The following is a 23,298-nucleotide window of genomic DNA, read 5'->3' as shown; positions in this document are numbered from 1 at the left end:
ATGTTAGCTAGAAGGATGTAATCAACTCAAACTGACATTAGTGCCTGGCCTGACAGGCTGCTATTATGATTCATGACGTTTCTGACAACTTTTTTTTTTTTTTTAACTAGAATGATTTTATGTAGTTTGTAGTAAGTGTTTCTTAGTTCTGATTGCCTCTTGCTAGTCGGATGGTAATTTTGTACTTGGGTTTTCAACAAAACAACACACGAAGGATCCCACTAGAATATTGAATTGCAACACGCATCAGTTCCACCTTTTGCGTCAGTGCCATATCAAAATTGTAATATTTCCAGTATGTGCTGTAGCGCTGGGAAAAGTGGACGCTGACATGCTTGCATGCCTGGCGGCATGCTATACATGTGATAATTATGTGTCAACTGTAATGATAATCTTTTTTCATGTTTCCCCCCATAATAACAGCTTTTTCGTTCTTTTGTTGTTGTTGTATGGTAAGTGTAGGTTGTGCTCGGTGTTAAGTGTGCATGAGCTGCTGATGCTGCTCTCTGACTCCATATAGTACTGCGCAGTAACTGTATGGAGAGGTGCCACAGGGGGACCAGGCAGGGTGGTAAGGGGGCACAGCCCCCTCCCCCGACCCTCCTAGAACCAACACTGGACCAAAGGCTCTATCAAAACTTGAGAAAAAGTACTGCGCAGGGCAAAAAAACCCAAAACAAAACAAACAAACAAACAAACAAACAAAAACATTTACACTCACCTTCAAGCTAAGGACAATTTAATTTCAAACATTTAATATATTTACCATTGTGGTTAGGCAAATCTCTCTCTCGCGAGAGGAAAGGGACAGGACGAGAGAAGCGCTGAGAGAGTTTTGCACAGGCATTGCAAGGACAGCTCATCTGATGTAAACAAGGGTCCTTTGTGAACCCGCACATGTTTTGTATCCAAGCCGTGCTACGCAATCCCGGTCCTGTCCTGACAACGATCAAAACATCATTGCCTCCCAAAATGGTAGTGTTCAACTTTCTTTGCTACCTTCACCTTTAGGCTGTGCATTGTCGTCATTACTTTTAAGACGCCCGTATTTTAGTGGCTAGTAGTGTCTTCTGCTTATTCTCGTGAAAGCTCCTTCGCAATTTTCCTATATTCGACACATAACTTTTGAGTTCACTCAGGCCTTCTTCAAATCTACTAACAGTGTGTTGAAACTGAAGCCCCCAAAATGAATCGCTTGAAAACGTTTGTTTACCAATGTGTTACACTTCCAAATACACTCCTCGAATAACCTGTCTTTCTCATGTTTATTTTGTTCGTATTGTATTCGCTATTTATTTATTTTGTTTGTGCTGTATTTGCTTATCTCAGTTATGCTCCACTAAAACCATTCTGTGCAATAGTGCATTTACAATTCCTTTGAGAATTACTTTTAGTACTACTACATATTTTTGTTTATTACACTCATTATAATCCCTCAAGGCGAAACTCACACTCTTCTGTGTATATTTGTTGTACACCACACAGTGAACCAAATCACACACATGGAGGCATGCAACAAGAGGTGTCTAAGTGAAAGTGGTGTACAAACAGTCCTGCACCTCATGCGTTCAGGAATGGTGCTTTTTTTTGTTTTTTGTTTCAAGAGCACCGCAACAGTAGCCAGGAAGCAGATTAACATTCATTCATTCATTTTCTGAACCGCTTATCCTAAAGCAGATTAACATCTCTCCAAAAATTAGTTGAATGAAGTATTATGTAATGAACCTGAGAATCAACACCAGCTGACATTTGGATGTCATTGACTCCTAATTCGCAGGATTTCAGACCTTTGGCTCTTTACTGACTCGGGAAAGGTGGCAATTCTGGTCTTGTTGGATCTCAGTGCACCTTTTGATGTGGTAGATCATAACATACTCCTGAACAGGTTGGAAACGTGGGGAGGACTAAATGGAACAGTCCTTAAATGGTTCAAATCCTACCTGGAGCAAATGAGTTAATTTGTAACTATTGGTAATGTTCAATCTCATCGAATGTCAATGACCTATGGGGTCCCTCAAGGGTCAGTTCTTGGACCCTCCTGTCAGCCTGTATATGCTACCCTTGGGTCAAATTCTTCAGAACTTAAATTTTTTAATCATAGCTATGCAGATGACACACTGTTATATCTAGCTGTGTCTCCAGATGACTACAGTTCAATTGAGGTGTCACTGTCTAAAACAGATAAATAAGTGGATGAAACAAAATTTTATTCAATTAAACCACAACAAAACCGAGATAACTGTTTTTGGCAATTAATTACGATATGTACTTCCTGCCATCTAACAGGAGACCATTTATCATTTGTTCTGTCTGTCGCTATGCCTCACTGGCATAAATAGGGGAACAAAGATACATTATTTATTGTAAATATAATTTTTGGAGCAATTAAGTACACAACTACAACCCCAATTCCAATGAAGTTGGGACGTTGTCCATTCCTTCCATTTTCTGAGCCGCTTCTCCTCACGAGGGTCGCGGGCGTGCTGGAGCCTATCCCAGCTGTCACCGGGCAGGAGGCGGGGTACACCCTGAACTGGTTGCCAGCCAATCGCAGAGTTGGGACGTTGTGTTAAACATAAATAAAAACAGAATACAAAGATTTGCAAATCATGTTCAACCTATAAATAATTGAATACACTACAAAGACAAGATATTTAATGTTCAAACTGATAAACTTAATTGTTTTTAGAAAATAATCATTAACTTAGAATTTTATGGCTGCAACACGTTCCAAAAAATCTGGGACAGGGTCATGTGTTACATCACCTTTTCTTTTGGGAACTGGAGACATTAATTGTTGAAGCTTTGTAGGTGGAATTCTTTCCCATTCTCACTAGACGTACAGCTTCAGCTGTTCAACAGTGCGGGGTCTCCGTTGTCGTATTTTACGCGTCATAATGCGTCACGCATTTTCAATGGGAGACAGGTCTGGATGGCAGGCAGGCGAGTCTAGTACCCGGACTCTTTTACTACGAAGCCACACTGTGCAGAATGTGGTTTGGCATTGTCTTGCTGAAATAAGCAGGGGCGTCCATGAAAAAGACGTTGCTTGGATGGCAGCATATGTTTCTCCAAAACCTGTATGTACCTTTCAGCATTAATGGTGCCTTCACAGATATGTAATTTACCCATGCCATTGGCACTAACCCAGCCCCATACCATCACAGATGCTGGCTTTTGAACTTTGCGTCCATAACTGTCCGGATGGTTCGTTTCCTCTTTGGCCCGGAGGACACGACGTCTACAATTTCCAAAAACAATTTGAAATGTGTCGTACTCGTCGGACCACAGAACACGTTTCCATTTTGCATCCGTCCATCTTAGATGAGTTCGGGCCCAGAGAAGCCGGCGGGGTTTCTGGGTCTAGTTGATAAGAGTTTCAAGTTGCACTTATGGATGTAGCGTCGAAATGTATTTACTGACATTGGTTTTCTGAAATGTTCCTGAGCCCATGTGGTGATGTCCTTTACACATTGATGTCGGTTTTTGATGGAGTGCCGCCTGAGGGATCGAAGGTCACGGGCATTCAATGTTGGTTTTCGGCCTTGCCGCTTACATGCAGTGATTTCTCCAGATTCTCTCAACCTTTCGATGATATTATGGACCATAGATTATGAAATCCCTAAATTCCTTGCAATTGTACGTTAAGGAACATTGTCCTTAAACTGTTCAACTATTTTCTCATGCACTAGTTCACAAAGAGGTGAACCTCGCCCCATCTTTGCTTGTGATTGACTGAGCAATTCAGGGAAGCTCCTTTTATACCCAATCATGGAACCCACCTGTTCCCAATTAGCCTGTTCACCTGTGGGATATTCCAAACAGGTGTTTGATGAGCATTCCTCAACTTTCTCAGTCTTTTTTGCCACCTGTCCCAGCTTCTTTGTAACGTTTTGCAGCCATAAAATTCTCATGATTTAGTGATTATTTGCTAAAATCAATCAAGTTTATCAGTTGGAACATTAAATATTGTGTCTTTGTAGTGTATACAATTAAATATAGGTTGAACATGATTTGCAAATTATTGTATTCTGTTTTTATTTACATTTAACACAACATCCCAACATCATTGGAATTGGGGTTGTATATACAGTAAATGAACAGGTAATTTAAATAGACACATTCCTCCATCTTGTGCTCGGTTATCGTTTTTTTCAACTCGCTGATCAGCCCCAAAAATCCTGATCGTGTAAAGCCTATTGAGAACCATATATTTCTTTCAAAATCAACAAAAACAATTCAATGATCAGTCTTATGTTCCAATGTGCACATCATCAACCAAAACCAATGGTGTTTTAAGCGAGTAGGGATTTCCCAGCAAAGATGAACTCACTCATTATTACATGTATTGCTCTGTCTCCATAACCGGCTCTCCGGGACAGTGCAGTGCACAATTAACTAAAAGGAGAAACTGACTTGTTAAAGAAAGAGCTCCAGGAACCCCTCTGATCGGCTTGATCGTTATCGGTCAATAATTAGCATTTTATGTTGATCGGCTTTAATGTCATAAGTCGCCGATCCGATCAATGACGTCATTGATCGACTCCGCAAAACACATTTACTCTGCGTCGCCTTCGTGTACAGTATATTTGAATCCAAAAACGTGTTTATTTTTAGCCTTGTCGCGTGTCTTCTGACGTCGTACTGTAAATATCTGACTGCCAATAGTTATTTAAAAAAAAACAAAAAAAACATGTCTGCGGTGTGGGACAGACAACACGTCTGAGACAGACAACACATAAATTTGGTCTTTCACGATTCCACTATGTCAGACTACTGCAATAAAATCTTGTATTCCGATACCATTACATCCCATATTTTACGATCACTGGACTTTATCTTGCCAACTCAAACACGACCAGATACAGTCGTTACCATGGCGAAGACAAGAAAAATTAATCACGCCGCAGGTATTACAAGAACAATATGGGGAAAAACATGTGGTGGTGGTGGTCACCGGTGCTCGGGAGAGGATGTTCTTTTAAGGATTGCTTGAGGTATGTTCCCCTGTTTTTAATACGATACGGCTCACAAGCAGGCAACAAAACGTTATGTAGTCTAGCAAGCTAGGGCTAGCACTAACGATTGGACGGAAACATGCCGGCGTTCTCTCGAATCATGCTCCAAAGTTTTGGTGTGTGTGACGTAATTTAATTACAGTAAGTTAGCACCCATTATTTCTGTCATGTTGTAATGTTGGTTTGACCTGACTGATTAGAATACATGACCTGACGAATACTTTTGAATACAAGAATACTTTTAAAGGTACTCAGTATACAGTACACAAGGAAATACAGTAAATGAACAAGTCATTTAAATAGACACATTGCTCCATCTTGTGAGTGGATCGGTGATCGGTTATCAATTTTTTAAACTCACTGATTGGTGATCGGCCCCAAAAATCCTGATCATGTAAAGCCTAATAGTCATATCTTCGAGTCTTGTTTGAATTGCAGCACAACGGATTTATTTATTTATTTATTTTTACACACCCATCCTTCCCGATCTTTAGGCCATCACACTGAAAAAAGTGTTGATGTATGACACTTAAGCTATTGACCCTCTTGTGTTCCTCTATCCTTTAGTGTCCAGGTAAATGAATTTGTGGAGGAAATAGGTGATAATGCAAACAGATAAGCACTCCGGTACCTGTTGACCACAGACAGGACCTGCTAAATCAGGACCCTATGACACGGTGCTCCATCAGTGCTTGCCTCAATGACACCCACAAGGCATTGAGGCCTTATCTGCTATGGCCCCTGCTTAGCATTCACGCCATTCACGCAAACAATGCCACCTCTTACCGTTCAGTGGATCTGTGACTGACAGTGGGTGTTGGTGCACTTGTGTCTGACTTCAACCTCGATCTGACGCAGGGCTGTTTATCCAGTCCAGATCTCCCCACCAAGACACAATAATGGGTGTGTGGCTTCCTAACCACTTCCCATGCTGTTTGTCTAACTGGACTTTAATAATGGACCTGCCTCTCCTTTCTGCAAGTTGGTTTCCTCCTCAGAACTATCTATGGTGGGAGGTCATGGCAGGAAAAACTGTCCAACAACAGATCAAGCAACGCAGAAGTGCTCCCTGATCGAGACAATCCAAACATTCACATGTATTTAAGAAGAACAAACTATTGCATTTAGTTGATTGAAAACAGACTTAAAACTATTTGATTGGAACCTAAATTCTTCTCGCATGTGTATGTATTCTTCACCGAGCAAACAACTGTGGCGGAAAGATAGCTGACACCAACTTGTGTTTAGACTGAAAGGGAAATAATTCTTAGCGATGAGGGAGTCCTTTGAATTGAATGTAGTCTTTATTGGATGTGGATAGAAAAAAAACATAACTGTTAAGTTACAATAAGATTTAAAATCTGGCACAGGTAAAAAAAAAAAACTATTTTCAACTGTGCCCCTCGTTACCCTAATGCAGGGATTTCCAACCTTTATGGAGCCAAGGCACATATTTTAAAATTTAAAAATATCACGGCACACCCATAAACACAAATGTCACAAAAAGTGGATACATTAATTATTGTATGTACTTCCTGCCATCTAATAGAATACCATTCATTTGTTCTGTCTGTCACTATGCCTCACTGGCATAAATAGATGAATAAAGACACATTATTTCTTGGAAATAAATAATTTCTTGAGCAATTAAGTAAAATCTGATAATTTCCCGCAGTACACCTGAAGACCGCTCACGGCACACTACTGTGCCTCGGCACACTGGTTGGGAATCACTGACCTAATGACATGTAATATTACCGTAATAGTATTATAAGTGAGTGTTGTCCACAAGAAGTAGTGTATCTCTATAATCAAACTTAATTTAGTCACGTAAGAATGTGTATACACAACAATTAGAAAACATCATGGACTTTCATAATCAATGAATACATTTAAAGTAATGGCCTGTTTGTTTTCAAATACTAAATGGAAGAAAACCATCAGAATATAACAGGTATTTAAATCACTCTTATCTTCATCAACCATTGTTGGTTGGCATTCAGCAACTGCAAGGACCTCCGTAGCAGTGTCAAAAAAGTGACACATTCCTGGAGCGTTGGGCATTTTTTTTCTTAGCCTTTGAGTATTACCATAACCAAAATAACCCATGCAGATTGTCTTTGTGCAAAAATGAAAACACCCTCACACAACCAAGTTTTACAGAGCTAGAAAGTTATTCTGTACCTTTAACCAAATGACTTGTAGCAGTTAGCAAGTAAGCAACAACTCATTATTACTCACTGAAACCCTGTCGCTTAGCAAACTGAAAGGAAGATGATCCCCATCAGACAGTTTGTGGAAAGATCTGACTGCACCCAGTGTACGTAAACCAGGATATTTCAGAGAACTGTGAAAAAATTGATAGAATGAACTTTTTTAGTATTCCCAATTAATTTGTGCATGTAAAGTTGCTCGCAGCAGGGAAAATCTGGTCGGCACACAGCAACATAAAACCTCTAATTAATAGAAGGCTGACTAATATTTGTATGTGATAAGATACTGAAGTGACATTTGCTCCAGCTTCATGATCAGTGTATGAACAAGCTTGCTTTCTTTTCAAGTACTGTATATTTCATTCAGCGTTGTGTGAATGGGTCACTTAGATTACATTGTAAAGCACTTTGAGTGCCAAAAAGGTAGACAGGCGTGAGAAAATTGCAGCTCATTTATGAGTTAGCAGCAATGGATGAATTAAGTGGTGATAGAATTTTCTTTTTGTTTCCTTTTTTTTTTTTCAAACAAGTTACGGCATTTGTCATACATGTCTTTTTTGGAAAGCCTTTATTGAATGCATATTTTCAATTTATGTGGAATCTACTCTAATTTATTTATCATGTAGCTCAGATCTATTTGATTGAACTGATATCAGAGCAGAGGATCTAGGAATCCAATGCCTTCATAATGGTGCCTGCGATGCAGGGCCATAATGAAGTTTCTAATAAGTCCCTGTGATCAGCATACCCCTCCTGCCCGCTGTTATTTATGAATAGCAGATTTTGGCAAGGCGGCAGTTCAGGTGGGGAGCTGCTGATTACGTGATACCAGCACCAGAGTCAAACAAGGAATGTGGACAGGACTCTCCCATCACTTCTACCTCCCAAACCAAAAAAACATGAGTGCGTGGCATCATAACGCTGCCTCCTTATGTGCTGAGGAGAAGAAAGGGTGGGGCAGGCACACAGATAGTGGCAATGTTTGATCTGAAGGTCGCCAGCCCCTTGCATGCGTTGAGAGATTCTTGGCAGATGAGGCAGGTTCTTATTTAATAACATGAAGGGGAAGCGGACCTTTTTCCTCATAATTAGGCCTAATTACACAGTAGGTGTGGACAGACAGCCCAAGAAGAGACAAACTGCCTTTATCCACAGACTTAGACTCAGATTACCCAGAGCTGTCTTATCTGTTACAGGCAGCAGGAGCCTTAACCCTCCTCTACAGGCTTCTGCCCATTTCTGACATGTTATGATGTGGATATCTTTAATGAGATGAGCAGACGGAACAGATGACTTGCATATTTATGATATTAGTAAATTACGATTGATCTTTGAAATGATGGATGTCTAAAGTAATTGCTTGGCCTCTGTTTACATTTGCAGCCATAAAGTTACTTTGCATTAAAAAATATTACCTGTCATTAATTGTCTGGGGCCGTAGAAATATATCTGAGTGACATCTTGTTGCCTTTTTGTTTACATATGTACAGCAACTGGCCAGAGCTGTTTGTATTTGGGTTGGTGGGTGACGGGACCTGGCACCACAACAGGGTCATTGTTCAGCGATGCTCAGCAAATGGAAATACTGACGCCTGGTTAAACAGAAGAAGCAGTCCACCGGGAAGTCATGGCAGGGGAAAGTGGCCATTGTACTGATCTTATGAACATAGTTTGGTTTGGCAGCTCACAGCCCCAACACGGGGACAGCTCCATCGCTGTCCCCTGCTGTTGTGTTTATTTGAAGGGCAGCAGGAATTGCCAGTGGAAAGTTTAACCCCCCAGTCTTTAGACAGTGAAAACAAACCACTCTGTCCATGAGTCACAGCTACACATGGCCCTTCTGCAAGGAGGACAATGAGTAAAGCCTAATCCACCTGTTATCAGGGTGAGCCTCCCCCTGTCACACGCAGACAGACACAAGACTCTGGCCTGGAATGCAGATTTAACCTCCAATCATCTTAAGCGCTAGACCCTCACAAAAACAATGTCGTTGGGTCTTGCCATTTTCATCATACTACACTAAAACAAGTTTTTAAAGTTGTGACCCAAAACGTTTCTTGTTTAGTTTGCTTAAAACAGATCCATGCCTTTTGCAAAGTTGTCATCATTTGGAAAGGGCATCCAGCCATCCATCCATTCATCCATCCATCCATTTTCTGAGCCGCTTCTCCTCACTAGGGTCTCAGGCGTGCTGGAGCCTATCCCAGCTATCTTCGGGCAGGAGGTGGGGTACACCCTGAACTGGTTGCCAGCCAATCGCGGGGCACATACAAACAAACAAACATTTGCACTCACATTCACACCTACGGGCAATTTAGAGTTGTCAATTAACCTACCATGCATGTTCTTGGTATGTGGGAGGAAACCGGAGTGCCCGGAGAAAACCCACGCAGGCACGGGGAGAACATGCAAACTCCACACAGGCGGGGCCGGGGATTGAACCCCGGTCCTCAGAACTGTGTGGCAGACGCTCTAATCAGTCGTCCACCGTGCCGCCTTGGAAAGGGCAATTACTAGATAATTTATCTTTTCTATGTTTATTTTATTTAGATTTTTTTTAACGCTCCACATCTAATTCCCTAGTGTTTGTAGTGAGACAGGCTAGTCAAAGAGCTCTCTCAGGCACACATGGGTAACTTGACCACTCGTCGTCAAGTGCCTAACTCGATCCTGGCTTGTGGCGAACCACAACATGGGTGATGTAGTGGCACTTTTCTCTGTCTCTGTTGGTGCTCCGGAGCACCCTGGCACGGTTGAAATTGGGTTGAAAATTATTTAAATATGTTTTCCTTTGACCACCTTGCACCTTCTTTCGCTCTATTCTTCCTCTGAGGCAGAAATCCTCCAATTTTCCTTTTCTGATGTGTCCAATAAATTTGAGCTGACATCATTGAGTTGTTGTCATGAGCTGTCTTTCTTGATTTGCATGACGTAAAACTTCCGCGTTTGTGATTCTATCACCTTCGGAGATCTTGAACATATGTCGGTAAAACCAAAATTTCTGCTGCTGTGATGTTTCTCCACGTTTCCACCGTGAACATCCACGACTGACAGCCACATTAATACTGACCACACAAAGGTGTTGAGAAGGCAATTTTATAACTCCAAAGATAGTTTTCTATCAATAAAGAAGTTTCTCATTTTGTTGAAAGAATCCTTTGCCAGTGTAATTCTTCTGCAAATTTCCTTTTATTGTGACCGTCCGAAGTTAGCAGTGTTCCTAGGTAACTGAAAAATTATACCTGTTCAATTACTTGATCTCCTTGTTTGATTTTGATACACTCATGCATTTGGTGTTTTGTTTTTGTTTTTTTCATTGACACCAAGGCAAAGTCTTTCACTAGACCATAGCACCATATCAAAAAGTTCTTTCAGGGCTTCATCAGAATTTAATCACTACCTCTTTTTTAGCCCTGTTTTTAGTTGCTGCTCATCTCCTCCTCCTCATTATCAGAAACGACGGGGCTTTCCGTTGGAACAATGACAAATCCATATCGCCGAGCTGCATCCTACATTATGTCGAATTCAGCAGCGGGCTAATTTCTATTCAGTCACTTCGTGACCAGCGCCAAATATGGGCAAGCTAGTGCTCGGCCGCCATCACCATGAAAACTAAATACAATGTGTAAGCGCTTTTAGGCTCCAAAGCCAATTTCTAATAAGAAGGAAACTGAAACAGAACATTCCTGTCCATTTCTCATATGACAGGGTCACAGTTTGTAATGGGACTAACAGACATTCTTGGAGGTCAGACAGTGACACTATCGATATCTGTTGTTTGTGCACTGAGACTGTCATTTCAGATTTATATATCGCATTTTAATACGATATTTTGTTCCACATATAGTTACATGTGCACTCTTATGTGATTATTGAAAGGTGCCTATGTGATCCCAATGCAGTTTATAGTTTTTTGGCAGATTACCTGCGGTCGGATGGGTTTCCTCAGCTGACAGACGACATAAAGCCTCAATCTTACACGTGCCTCTAGGAGTGAGTAGCCAGAATCTGTTTACTGTAATTAAACTGTCACAAGTTGTGATTCATGACGTATTGAGTAAGAGAGTTGTTGTCCTATAGACTGGAAGGAGGAAGTCGATAAGAACAAGAGCTTCTCCAGAAAATAGCTGCAGGGTTTGTAGTCACAAAAATAGGGAAAATACAGGCAGTACATGAAACTGTCTGGTGTGACAAAAAAACTTGAAACTCTCTTCTAAAAGTTCAAGTTATGCCCAGATCAGACTACAGGATTTTAGCCCCAATATTGGCCCGATTAGCTATCAAGGCCGATCTCCAGGATCGCGCCCGACATATTTTGTCGGTAGTGACAAAACTTTGACATAATCCACGACCAATCATTTGACCCTACAATAGCCCTACGACGCCAAAGTGAAAAGTCTAGCATGTTGGATTTTTGGGGATATCTCCAACGACATATCCAACGACAACTCTCCGACAGCGCACCTTGACATTGACCAATAGGATTGCGATTGCAACCGGCGCTTAGCCTCCCTTGCTTGTCGTTGTCAACAAACTTAGGCGCCGTTGTCAACATTTATTCACGCGCACAAATACCGAAGCTTTAGAGCATGATCAGACAGAATGCCAGCATGTTTACGTCTAACGTTAGTGCTAGCACTAGCTTGCTTGGCTTCATAACATTATGTTGCCTGCTTGTGAGTCGTATCGTATTAAAAGTACATGAAGATACCTCAAGCTCTTCTTGAATGGACAGCCCTCTCCTAAGCACCGGTGACGACACCACGTTTTTTTCTCTTTTTGTTCTTTTCCCCCCCAACACAATACAATACATTGGTGCGATTCATTGTTGTTATCGTCACCATGGTAACTTGTGTGTCCGGCTGCATTGACCGGTAACAGGTTTTCTGGTCCGCCCTCCCTGACAGTGTTTGATTTGACAAGGGGTATGTTTGGAAATTCACTCCAAGTGCGTTCTCTACACTCCACAGCGTTGATAAACTCGGTGCGTTGTTGGAGTGTGTCGTTCAGTTATTCAGAGTGCCACACTCTGGGAATGCCGTAGCGCTGTGAATGAGGTGACCACGGCCGGAGCGTCAGGCAGGACGAGATGTTTACAGCCAGAACTGACACATTAAGTATGGCGGACGCACTGACATATTCCTGCAATGGCCAACACGCTCGTTTGTAAATTCATAGAAAATGGAGCGTGCTTTGCCTCTCTGAACACTGCACTCAGAGCGCAGTGAAAGTGTCAGATTGCATTTCCGAAAAAAAGATAAAGTCCAGTAAATGTAAAAGACAGGATACAATGGTATCGTAATAAATGTCGTTTAGTGTTGCCAGTGGTTTACCAAGCTACGGCAAAATTTTATGGTGGTAGTCTGACATAGTGCAATCATGCAAGACCACATTTGTCTTGTAATCTGATCCAGGCATTAGTGACTTGTTTCCACCAAGTTGTAAAGGTTGCTTCAGTTTGATATGAGACACAATGTTTTGTTTCCATCATTTACTGTTGTGAAGTGTACCAAGATAACTGATTCATACTGTATGCGTATTTGGTATACTTCTTTTTGGATTTCACGGTGGGGCTTGATAAGCTGCATTCAGCTGATTGACAAAGTTATTACTTCTATGGTACTGCTGAGATGGAATGGGAAGAAACATGGATTTTCTGTATGGGTCTGCCCCATTGCAAGTAATTCTTCATCTGAGTGTAGAATATGATTAATTTTCAACACTGTGGGCCTGATTTACTAAGATCCCAAATAGTGTGTCGCATGTGCACTCACTAACAAATGACGCATGCTTTTGGCAAAAGTGGAATAATATAGACCTCTGTATTTTAAAGAGGGTTTTACACTTTAGGTGGCTCTGATGGTTTTCAACATGGAAAATTTGGGAGCGCACCGCAAGCGCAAAATCAAGTTTGAATTGATGCAATTGAAAGTGTTAGTGGAAGAATAGAAATCTTTTGCTCCAGTAATTGTGGGGACCACAGCAACTTCCTAAAAGCCATGTTTTGTTTGATTTAACTCACCCCATGTGTGTATGAATTGTACACATCTGCCCATTCTGCATAACATTGCATTTAAAACTTAGGACAGCACACCTGAAAAACTGCTTTGGGAGAGGCTAGCACTAAGTGAAATGACCCAGACAGAAGATAATGCTGGGTTGAAAAGTGTTTTGTCATAAGTGACATGGCATGACAGCTTCATTTGACTGGCTCCTGGTCTGCCTGCCCTTAGATCATTCAGAAGCTCAGAAATCACATTGCTGATTAGAGGAAATGTCGTAATAATTTTTAGTTTCTGGTGTTTAATGAATACAGTATTTATAGGAGTGGAAAAGCTCTCCCTGACGATTTGCACCTGCCTTTCAGATGTAGTATTTAAAGACTCGAAATTAGCAATTCATCAAGTCAGTTCAGGCTTGATAAATCACATTGCACATGCTAAATTAATCTTTTTGCATATACCCCTCCAAGAACATGAAAAATGAACTCAACAGCAAATGTAATTCTGGGTGTGCCCAGTTAGTAGATCAGCTTCCACATCTCTTTGGGTAAGCAATCAGGTTTGTGCCCATTTTTCCACTCACAAACCTCAAGTAAATCCGGCCCTTTATATTTCTGTTCAAAGAGTTTCACAATATTACCACATAATATAACTATATTACTTGAAATTTAGTTTTTGCCTTTTCCGTTTCAGTGGGCATCAGGGTATGGCTTTGTTGTGACTTCATGAACTCTGGTGATGTCTCGGCCAGCTCCGTCCCCAATCTACACCCTAAGGGGTGCCAGTGGACCCTTCAACACCCTCCACTTCAGTTGCCATGGAGGGGACACTCCCCTCCTCTTCTCTGGGTAAGGCATTCAACTCCTTTCTTCCCCACAAATAGAAGTGAATTGGTTGCCTTTGATTTTGCTTCAGTAACCAGCTATAGTGGTGTACACATTATTGTTTTTTGAAGCAATAACAGAAAACCACGACCTGGTATGAAGTTTAATACCCAAAACTAACTTCTCCCACCCCGTTGTGATGAAAGCCATTGTTACGGTTCAAAATGTATTGCAAATGTCACACAAGATGCTTGCGTGGACATCGCCATATTTAGTGATCTACAACCCCAATTCCAATGACGTTGGGACGTTGTGTTAAACAAAACAAAAAAAAACAGAATACAATGATTTGCAAATCATGTTAAACCTATATTTAATTGAATACACTACAAAGGCAAGATATTTAATGTTCACACTAACAAACCTTATTGTTTTGAGCAAATAATCATTAACTTAGAATTTTATGGCTGCAACACATTCCAAAAAAGCTGGGACCGGTGGCAAAAAAGACTGAGAAAGTTGAGGAACGTGCATCAAACACCTGTTTGGAACATCCCACAGGTGAACAGGCTAATTGGGAACAGGTGGGTGCCATGATTGGGTATAAAAGGAGCTTCCCTGAATTGCTCAGTCATTCGCAAGCAAAGATGGGTCGAGGTTCACCTCTTTGTGAACATGTGCATGAGAAAATAGTCAAACAGTTTAAGGACAATGTTCCTCAACGTACAATTGCAAGGAATTTAGGGATTTCATCATCTACGGTCCATAATATAATCAAAAGGCTCACAGATTCTGGAGAAATCACTGCATGTAAGCAGCAACGCCAAAAACCAACATTGAATGCCCGTGACCTTCGATCCCTCGGGCGGCACTGCACTAAAAACTGACATCAATGTGTAACCACATGGGCTCAGGAACACTTTTCAGAAAACCAATGTCAGTAAATATAGTTCGGTGCTACATCCATCCATAAGTGCAACTTGAAATTCATCCATCCATCCATTTTCAACACCGCTTATCCTAGTTAGGGTCGCGGGACGCTGGAGCCTATCCCAGCTGACTTCGGACGAAAGGCGGACTACACCCTGAACTGGTCGCCAGTCAGTCGCAGGGCACATATCGACACGGACAACCATTCGCACTCACATTCACACCGTCACTGAGTGGGAACTGAACTCACGCTGCCTGCACCAAAGTCAGGCTAGTGTACCACTACACCATCAGTGACCACTTGAAATTCAATAAAAAGCAATTTATCAACAACACCCAGAAACGGCGCCGGCTTATCTGGGCCCGAGCTCATCTAAGATGGACTGATGCAAAGCGGAAAAGTGTTCTGTGGTCCGACGAGTCTACATTTCGAATTGTTTTTGGAAATTGTGGACGTCGTGTCCTCCGGGCCAAAGAGGAAAAGAACCATCCGGACTGTTATGGACGCAAAGTTCAAAAGCCAGCATCTGTGATGGTATGGGGCTGTGTTAGTGCCAATGGCATGGGTAACTTACACATCTCTGAAGGCACCATTAATGCTGAAAGGCACATACAGGGTTTGGAGAAACATATGCTGCCATCCAAGCAACGTGTTTTTCATGGACACCGCTGCTTGTTTCAGCAAGACAATGCCAAACCACATTCTGCTCGTGTTACCACAGCGTGGCTTCGTAGTAAAAGAGTGCTGGTACTAGACTGGCCTTCCTGCAGTCCAGACCTGTCTCCCATTAAAAATGTGCGGCACGTTATGAAGTATAAAATACAACATCGGAGACCCCGGACTGTTGAACAGCTGAAGCTGTACATCAAGCGATAATGGGAAAGAATTCCACCTACAAAGCTTCAACAATTAGTGTCCTCAGTTCCCAAACGTTTATTGAATGTTTTTAAAAGAAAAGGTGATGTAACACAGTGGGAAACATGACCCTGTCCCATCTTTTTTGGAATGTGTTGCAGCCATAAAATTCTAAGTTAATGATTATTTGCTAAAAACAATAAAGTTGATCAGTTTTAACATTAAATATCTTGTCTTTGTAGTGTATTCAATTAAATATAGACAACAAACAGTCAATTGACAGAGAATACTTTTGAAACATAAAGACAATGAGAAAGAAAGTCACTGAGCAATAAAAGGTTGCTAGTAATCTGTTAATGCGGATACAATTTTGTATTTTTATTTATTTATTTATTTTTAGACAATTATGCAAAAAGATGCAGAGTCCTCTTGCAATTGGACCAGTGTGAATGACTAATATGGCAATAGTCCAGTGCAATGACCATTGTGCAAAGTGCGCCGAGACTTCAAGGAATGTATGCAGTTTACAGTGACTAGTAGTGCGATAATCTGGGACAATGTCGATTGTGCAAATGTTGCAAATACTCCTCACTCAGTGTGCAAGTGGTGCAGATGCTACTCTGGCATGAGTGGCCAGTATTGGTCAACAACAGATATGCAAATAGTGCAGCGTGGCGAGACAACTACAGTGAGTGCACGAGTAATGTATAATTGGCCCGACAGAAATGTGACAACAAACTCAAGACAAGCAGCACAGCTAACCTGCAATGGAATTGTAAGTTAGCTGTTTAAGAAGTTAATGGCAAGAGGGAAGAAGTTGTTGGAATGTCTGCTAGTTTTAGTTTGCATTGTTCGGTAGCGCCTACATGAGGGAAGGAGCTGGAAGAGCTGGTGACCAGGATGTGAAGGGTCCAAGAGGATTTTGCACCCTCTTGTCTGAGTTCTGGCAGCGTGCAAGTCCTCAAGGGTGGGTAGGGGGGTACCGACAATCCTTTTAGCAGTTTTGATTGTCCGTTGCAGTCAGAGTTTGTCCTTTTTTGTAGCAGCACCAAACCAGACTGTGATGGAAGAATACTGGACTGATTCGATGATCGCTGTGTAGAACTGCCTCAGCAGCTTCTGTGGCAGGCCGTGCTTTCTCAGAAGCCGCAGGAAGTACATCCTCTGCTGGGCCTTTTTGAGGACGGAGTTGATGTTGATCGCCCACTTCAGGTCCTGAGAGACTGTAATTCCCAGGAACTTGAAGGTCTCGACGGTTGACACAAGGCAGCTGGACACCGTGAGGGGCAGCTGTGGCGAACGATGCCTTCTGAAGTCCACGATCATCTCTACAGTCTTGAGCGTGTTCAGCTCCTGGTTGTGTCAGCTGCACCACAGCTCCAGCCGCTCCATTTCCTGTCGATATGCAGACTCGTCACCGTCTTTGATGAGGCCGATGATAGTGGTGTCATCTGCTCATTTGCTCAGTATTGAGTGGAAGCACCCTTTTGAGCTAATACGGCCATGCGTCTTTTTGGGAATGATGCAACATGTTTTTCACACCTGGATTTAGGGATCATCTGCCATTCCTCCTTGAAGTTCCTCTCCAGTTCTGTCCGGTTGGATGGTGAACGTTGGTGGGCAGCCATTTTCAGATCTTTCCAGTGATGTGAATTGTTTTTAATAACATCACTGGCTTAAAAACCAGTGAATTTTTTTTAAGTCAGGGCGATGGCTGGACCATTCAAAGACAGTCGCGGAGTTGTTCTGAAGCCACTCCTTCAGTATTTTAGCTGTGTGCTTAGGGTAATTGTTTTTTTTTAAGGTGAACCTTTATCCCAGTCTGAGGTTCTGATCACTTTGGAGAAGGTTTTTGTCCAGGATATCTCTGTACCTGGCGGGATTCATCTTTTCTTCGATTGCAACCTGTCCCTGCAGCTGAAAAACACACCCACAGCATGATGCTGCCACCACCATGCTTCACTGTTGGGACTGTACTGGACAGGTGATGAGCAGTGCCTGGTTTTATCCACACATGCCACTTAGAATTAAGGCCAACAATTTCTATCTTGGTCTCATCAGACCAGAGAATCCTATTTCTCACCATCTTGGAGTCCTTTGTGTGTTTTTTTAGCAAACTCCCATGCCGGCTTTCACACATGAAATTAGTTAACAAACAATACATTATTTGATACATATAAAGGCATTGCTTCACAAAAAGTCTCACTCTCTTACTGCATATGATTTGGAGGCATGCCCCGCTGACCCTGCTTGTTTTGCTCTCTTTCAGCTTCGCGCCAGTTACGTCACACAACTCACAGCACTTCTGGTTCTACGGTTCTTGTGTCAAAATAAAAGCATGAGTTTCAAAATAAGAGTCTGTATGTATCAATGAACTAAAACTTGCCTGACAGGCAGAACAATGCCCGCGGGACATATTGGGCCACCTGACCGGGCCGGTTCTGGCCCGTGGGCCGCATGTTGACACCCCTGATCTACAGTCAAAATATCATCAAAAAATTCAGAGAATCTGGAGAAATCTCTGCACATAAGTGCCTTGACCGAAAACCAACATTGAATGCTCGTCACCTTCAATCCCTCAGGCGGCACTGTATTAAAAACTGGCATCATTGTGTGGAGAATATTTTCACGTTTGCTCAGGAACAATCGTCAGTAAACACAATTCGTCGCTACATCTACAAATGCAAGTTAAAACTCTACCGTGCAAAGCGAAACCCACTCCCAAAACACGCCCGTGACTGCACCAAAACTTCACCAAAACTCCTCTTTTTGTCATGGTTTTTAATGTTTAAATGGTACTTTGTATCTGCTTTTCCCTGTACTGTTAACTGTCTTTGCGTGTCTAGAAAAGCGCTTTATAAGTAAAATTATTATTATTATTGTTATTATATATCAACAACCTCCAGCAACACCGGCAACTTCTCTGGGCGTAAGCTCATTTACATTTTACAGTTTTTTTTTTAGCCTTTCAATTTTTGCAGCTCGGGGAAGGGTGCCATCCATATGTGGAATCTTAACACCAGGAGGGCAGAGAGAACTGTCGAAGGTCATTCTGGGAGTTCAGTCATCTGGGTCAGTACACTTCCCTCGGCAGATACACTCATTAGGTCAGTATGCTGTTGTTGGTTATATGGTTCTGGTTCCCCTCACATTAATTGATGAAACATCTATCTCTCTTCTTTTTGTCTTGATGGATAAGTCAGGGACGGGACATGAGGATCTGTCTTTGGGATCTGAGCAAAGGTTCCAGTGAGCTGATGGACTCTCTCACGACAGGAAGTGTTGGATTCTGTCAGTGCTCCGTACTGGAGACAGGGCAGCGGACGTGCCTACTCGCCTTTGCAGGACAACAAATTGAGGAGGTGAGATCTCATGGATCACTCACTAATTTATACAGGACAGGCTGAATGATTTCTCAGAGCTGCCAAATGTTATGGAACGTCCTTATTTTGTTCCGGAAATCACTGAACGTTGATTCATTACGGCCAAAACACTGATTATTCTGGATATTGGGAAAAAGAAATCCAGTGTCTGACTTTACCGGCGTGTCCACATTGAACAGCTGGTAGGTGCAGGCTATTTTATTTTATTTTATTTTTACTTCAGTTATGTTTTTTCGTATAGCACTTAGTCACCCGAAACTGTTTAAATGTGGTTTATAAATAATCAAAGCATTTTTGAGTGCCTTGAAAAAAGCTTTAAAAGTGGTACACATTATTTTGCTCTATAAATAAAGTTAACTTACACTTACTACAGTGATGGTAACAATTTGATGAATAAGGTTCTAGTGTCACTGTTGTGACACTAAGGCCAGAGTATATATTTGTGTATGCTCAAATGTTTTTCCTTGTTCTTTATTATTGATCATTTATTGTTCTGAAAGCTTATGTCCCTTTTAAACAACACAAAATACCTATTTTTGTGTACTTTAATTAAAATATATATGTATTTGGGAGATGTTGTATAGCATACATTTGTATGTTTTTGTGTGTTGGTCCAAGGTCTATTGTAAAGCTATTTGACATCAACACTTAGTTGATGTTTTTATATTCATCATTTATTACTTTAAGAGCTCTGGGGTGTTCATGCAGCAACCTGTTTGTGCACTATTCTGCATTGCCAATTTGAAATTACAGTATATCCTTTTTTTAATAAAGGCATGGAAATGTAATGTTTTTTTCGCCGATTTATCAATCAATCGAAAAATAATCATCTGAAGTATTGATTATTAAAATAATCTTTAGTTGCAGCCTTAGTGCTGAGTTTTAATTTTGACTTTTGAGATCTGATTAATATGATTTAATAAAAATGTTTACTACGGTTGAAAACAGAATTGGTAAAGGCTAATTCCTACGATCCTTAGATATTTTTGACGATGTCACGTTGCAATTTCATATTTTGATCGAGGTTGCAACTGCATCCGCCTTCACAACTTTGATGCAATGAATACATTAAAATAACAAATATTGAAGCCATAATTTATTAATGATTATAGATGAATTATTATGTTGTGGAATTGAACAGTACAAAGAATTATGTTTATCCTATTACATAATATACTGCATTAACTGTCCCTGGGTAATGTTCTTGACAAAATGTTTTAAACATGGAAAATCAGACAAATATTATGGGAAGTGGGAAGTGAAGGTTGTGAGCTTTCCAGTTTTAATATTTCTTCTCCCCTCCCCACATATAAATCACAGGTGCCAAACTCAAGGCCTGGGAGCCAGCCCTGGCACACCACATCATTTTATGTGGCCCGTGAAAGCAAATTCTGCGTCAATTTCCATGACTCTTGTAAAAATTTGTGCCAAAATTTTTAATTGTCATATTTAATAAATACGGTTTGTGTATATGTAATAATATGAGACGAGGAAATGTTTTTATGGTTTTGCAGTCATAATGGCCCTCTTAGGGAAACTATAACTACAATGTAGCCCATGACAAAAATGTGTTTGACACCCCTAAAATATAAATGTTTCATTGCCATAGTATTACATGTACACAACAATTTGATGGATAACTACTTTTGAAATCAAAAGTCAACGTGAATAGTTTGTTCAACTATTGTTCAAGTTACTGTAAAAAGTGGTTTGTTTAAATACATAAATAATGTTTGCAGTAGCTCAAAGTTATTATTCATTTCATATAACAATTTGAAATTTCTGTACAGATTTTAACAAGGATCATGGAAGTTGACCCAAATGATTTGCTTTTTGGTACCATATCAAAGGATGTGGTGGTCCGGATGTGGCCCCTGGGCCTTGAGTTTGACACCTGTGTTCAAGTGTCTCATCTGTGCTTTTGTTCACAGTCATGGTCTTCACACCTGCCCTCTTGAGTTTGTGACTGATGTCACTGGCAGTTGTTTTAAGTTCTTTCTTTCCAGCTCTCAAAATATTTCTGTCATCAACTGCTGCTTTTTTTACTACACGTTGGATGTCTATTACATTGTGCACCAGCGGTTATTCTCTTCCTCAGGACATTCCAAATGGTTGTATTGGCTATGGTCAATGTTTGTACAGAGACTGATTCATTCTTTTCTCCCCTTTGCATTTGCTCATTTTTCACCCCATACATAGTTCTCTGGTTTTCACTTTGGTTACACCTCAAACTACTGACATATACATGTAGTCTTCACAGGCACAACCCAAATCTGGAGACGTTAAGCACTATTCATTGTTAATCAATGCAACAGGACTCACCTGGGCAACAAAATGCACCTATCAGTTCCATGTTCCAATACTTTATCACATGAAAATGGTAGGGTTCAAACAAAAGTTGTTTATACTGTATATACCTGAAAATGGAATCTGAATTTTCGATATATTGCCTCATATTTTATCTTTTGATCAAGCAATAAATAAAAATTCCAATCCAAGAAATTGGCCTTACTGTTCCAATACTGGATGAGCACTGTAAGGATTGTTAATTGTGTTGTTAATTGACTTGTGAGAATTGACATTCCCTGGCCTAATGAGATGGAGTGCTTGATAAAATCTTTGTGTCTGGTCATTTGTTTGGTCATGTGTCATGCTCAACACCCACTGGCCTGTAATGTCTAGTGCTGGGCCATTGTCAAAGCAGGTAGAGGGCTGTCTGCTATTCAGGCATCTTTTATTGCATTCAGATTCATGTTACTTGCGCTACTGTGGAGGAGCCACACTTGAAAGGGACAGAAGAGTCACCTGATCCAACCAAATGCACCTCTGCTAACCCCCATCCAGTAGGCCAGGCACCAGGGCGCCTTGGACTCCCCAGCACCTCAATAATACCATTGTCCTAACAGACACAGACAGAAAACACACACACTCATGCAACATCCCAGACCAAGAAGGAGACCACTGTTGATTTTGTTTCTCCACTCAATTACACAGGCATAACTGGTGCAGACAGATGCTTATCGTGCTCAAATATGACACCCATGATTAGAGGCAATGATACATACGCACTTGCCAGTATGCAACAGCTTTGATTTTCACAGCCATGGATATAATGTAGTTTACAGGGTCCCTAAGCCAGTATGGAAAGTGTGGAAAAGTATGGAATTTGATTTCAGAAATATCTGTCTGGAAAAGTATGGGAAATAGAAACTGTTGTATGACAAAATAGTTCCAAGAATGTTACAAAAGTTCTATTTTCTAAAACAAAAACATCTTAATATTAAAAAATAATATCGATCAATCTGTGTTTTTTTGTTGTTGTTTTGTTTGTTTTAATGCGCTTGGAAGGGCAGCCACAATGTTTGTGTGAGAGCACACAGTATTATACCATACTCATATTCTGGTGAATATTCAATTCTGATTGGCTCAGAAAATGTAATCGGTGTACATCATCTGCTGATAATGTACACCGTTCGAATGTCACAAGTAGTTCTTGCGCAACACCCTTAGCCGGTAGATTATACGAGCAAACAACCTGACACAGTCACATTTTCTGATAAGTAAACGTGACGTACTCTGAGGACAGAAATTAGCGAATGAGAAACAATAATTAGTGCTTTAATCATCAATAATAAATCTCTGTATTTGGTGATTACAGCACGTTTGATGACTGGGATGCTGCTGAAGATTTGAGGGAAAAAGGAAGACACAAGCAGCACAAAGAGTTAATTGCCGAAGATTTAAATCAACCCGCTGACGAGAAGGATGAAATCAGCGTTAATAAAACAACAAAATAGGCGATTAATATGCAGAGACTCTTCCTGGTACAAAAACTGACAAATACGAACCGAACACTTTACCGTTGATGTTTTGAATGATACCCTGCGACAGGTTTATGCTGCCGCCCAGTCAATAATGACAGACAGAGTAAAATGTTTTCCAACCTGAGAGCTTGCATCAACCGTCATATATAAATATACCGAATACGTGTAAAAACTGATTTTGTTTGTCATACCTGTGGTTGTTATTTAACATTGTCAAAGTAGAAAATCTACAGTATTTGCTGGAGTCC

At 41.0% G+C, this 23,298-nt stretch overlaps 1 protein-coding gene across 1 annotated transcript in view; it reads left to right on the top strand.

Moving 5' to 3' along the window:
• Window positions 1–882: 882 nt before the first annotated feature.
• The window catches only part of gnb1l (guanine nucleotide binding protein (G protein), beta polypeptide 1-like), a 46,195-nt gene continuing 23,779 nt past the window's right edge, over window positions 883–23,298 (top strand). Inside the window, exons 1-4 of the mRNA XM_061672969.1 lie at window positions 883–975; window positions 13,927–14,081; window positions 18,825–18,950; window positions 19,043–19,205. Of these exons, the coding sequence (XP_061528953.1) occupies window positions 13,972–14,081; window positions 18,825–18,950; window positions 19,043–19,205 (399 nt within the window). The 5' untranslated portion in view covers window positions 883–975; window positions 13,927–13,971. The remainder of the gene's footprint in view (window positions 976–13,926; window positions 14,082–18,824; window positions 18,951–19,042; window positions 19,206–23,298) is intronic.

The sequence above is a fragment of the Phycodurus eques genome, chromosome 3, assembly GCF_024500275.1.
Source record: "Phycodurus eques isolate BA_2022a chromosome 3, UOR_Pequ_1.1, whole genome shotgun sequence".
Taxonomy (NCBI): domain Eukaryota; kingdom Metazoa; phylum Chordata; class Actinopteri; order Syngnathiformes; family Syngnathidae; genus Phycodurus; species Phycodurus eques.
The sequence above is the reverse complement of the archived record's forward strand: the minus strand, read 5'-3'. Positions and strand labels throughout refer to the sequence as shown.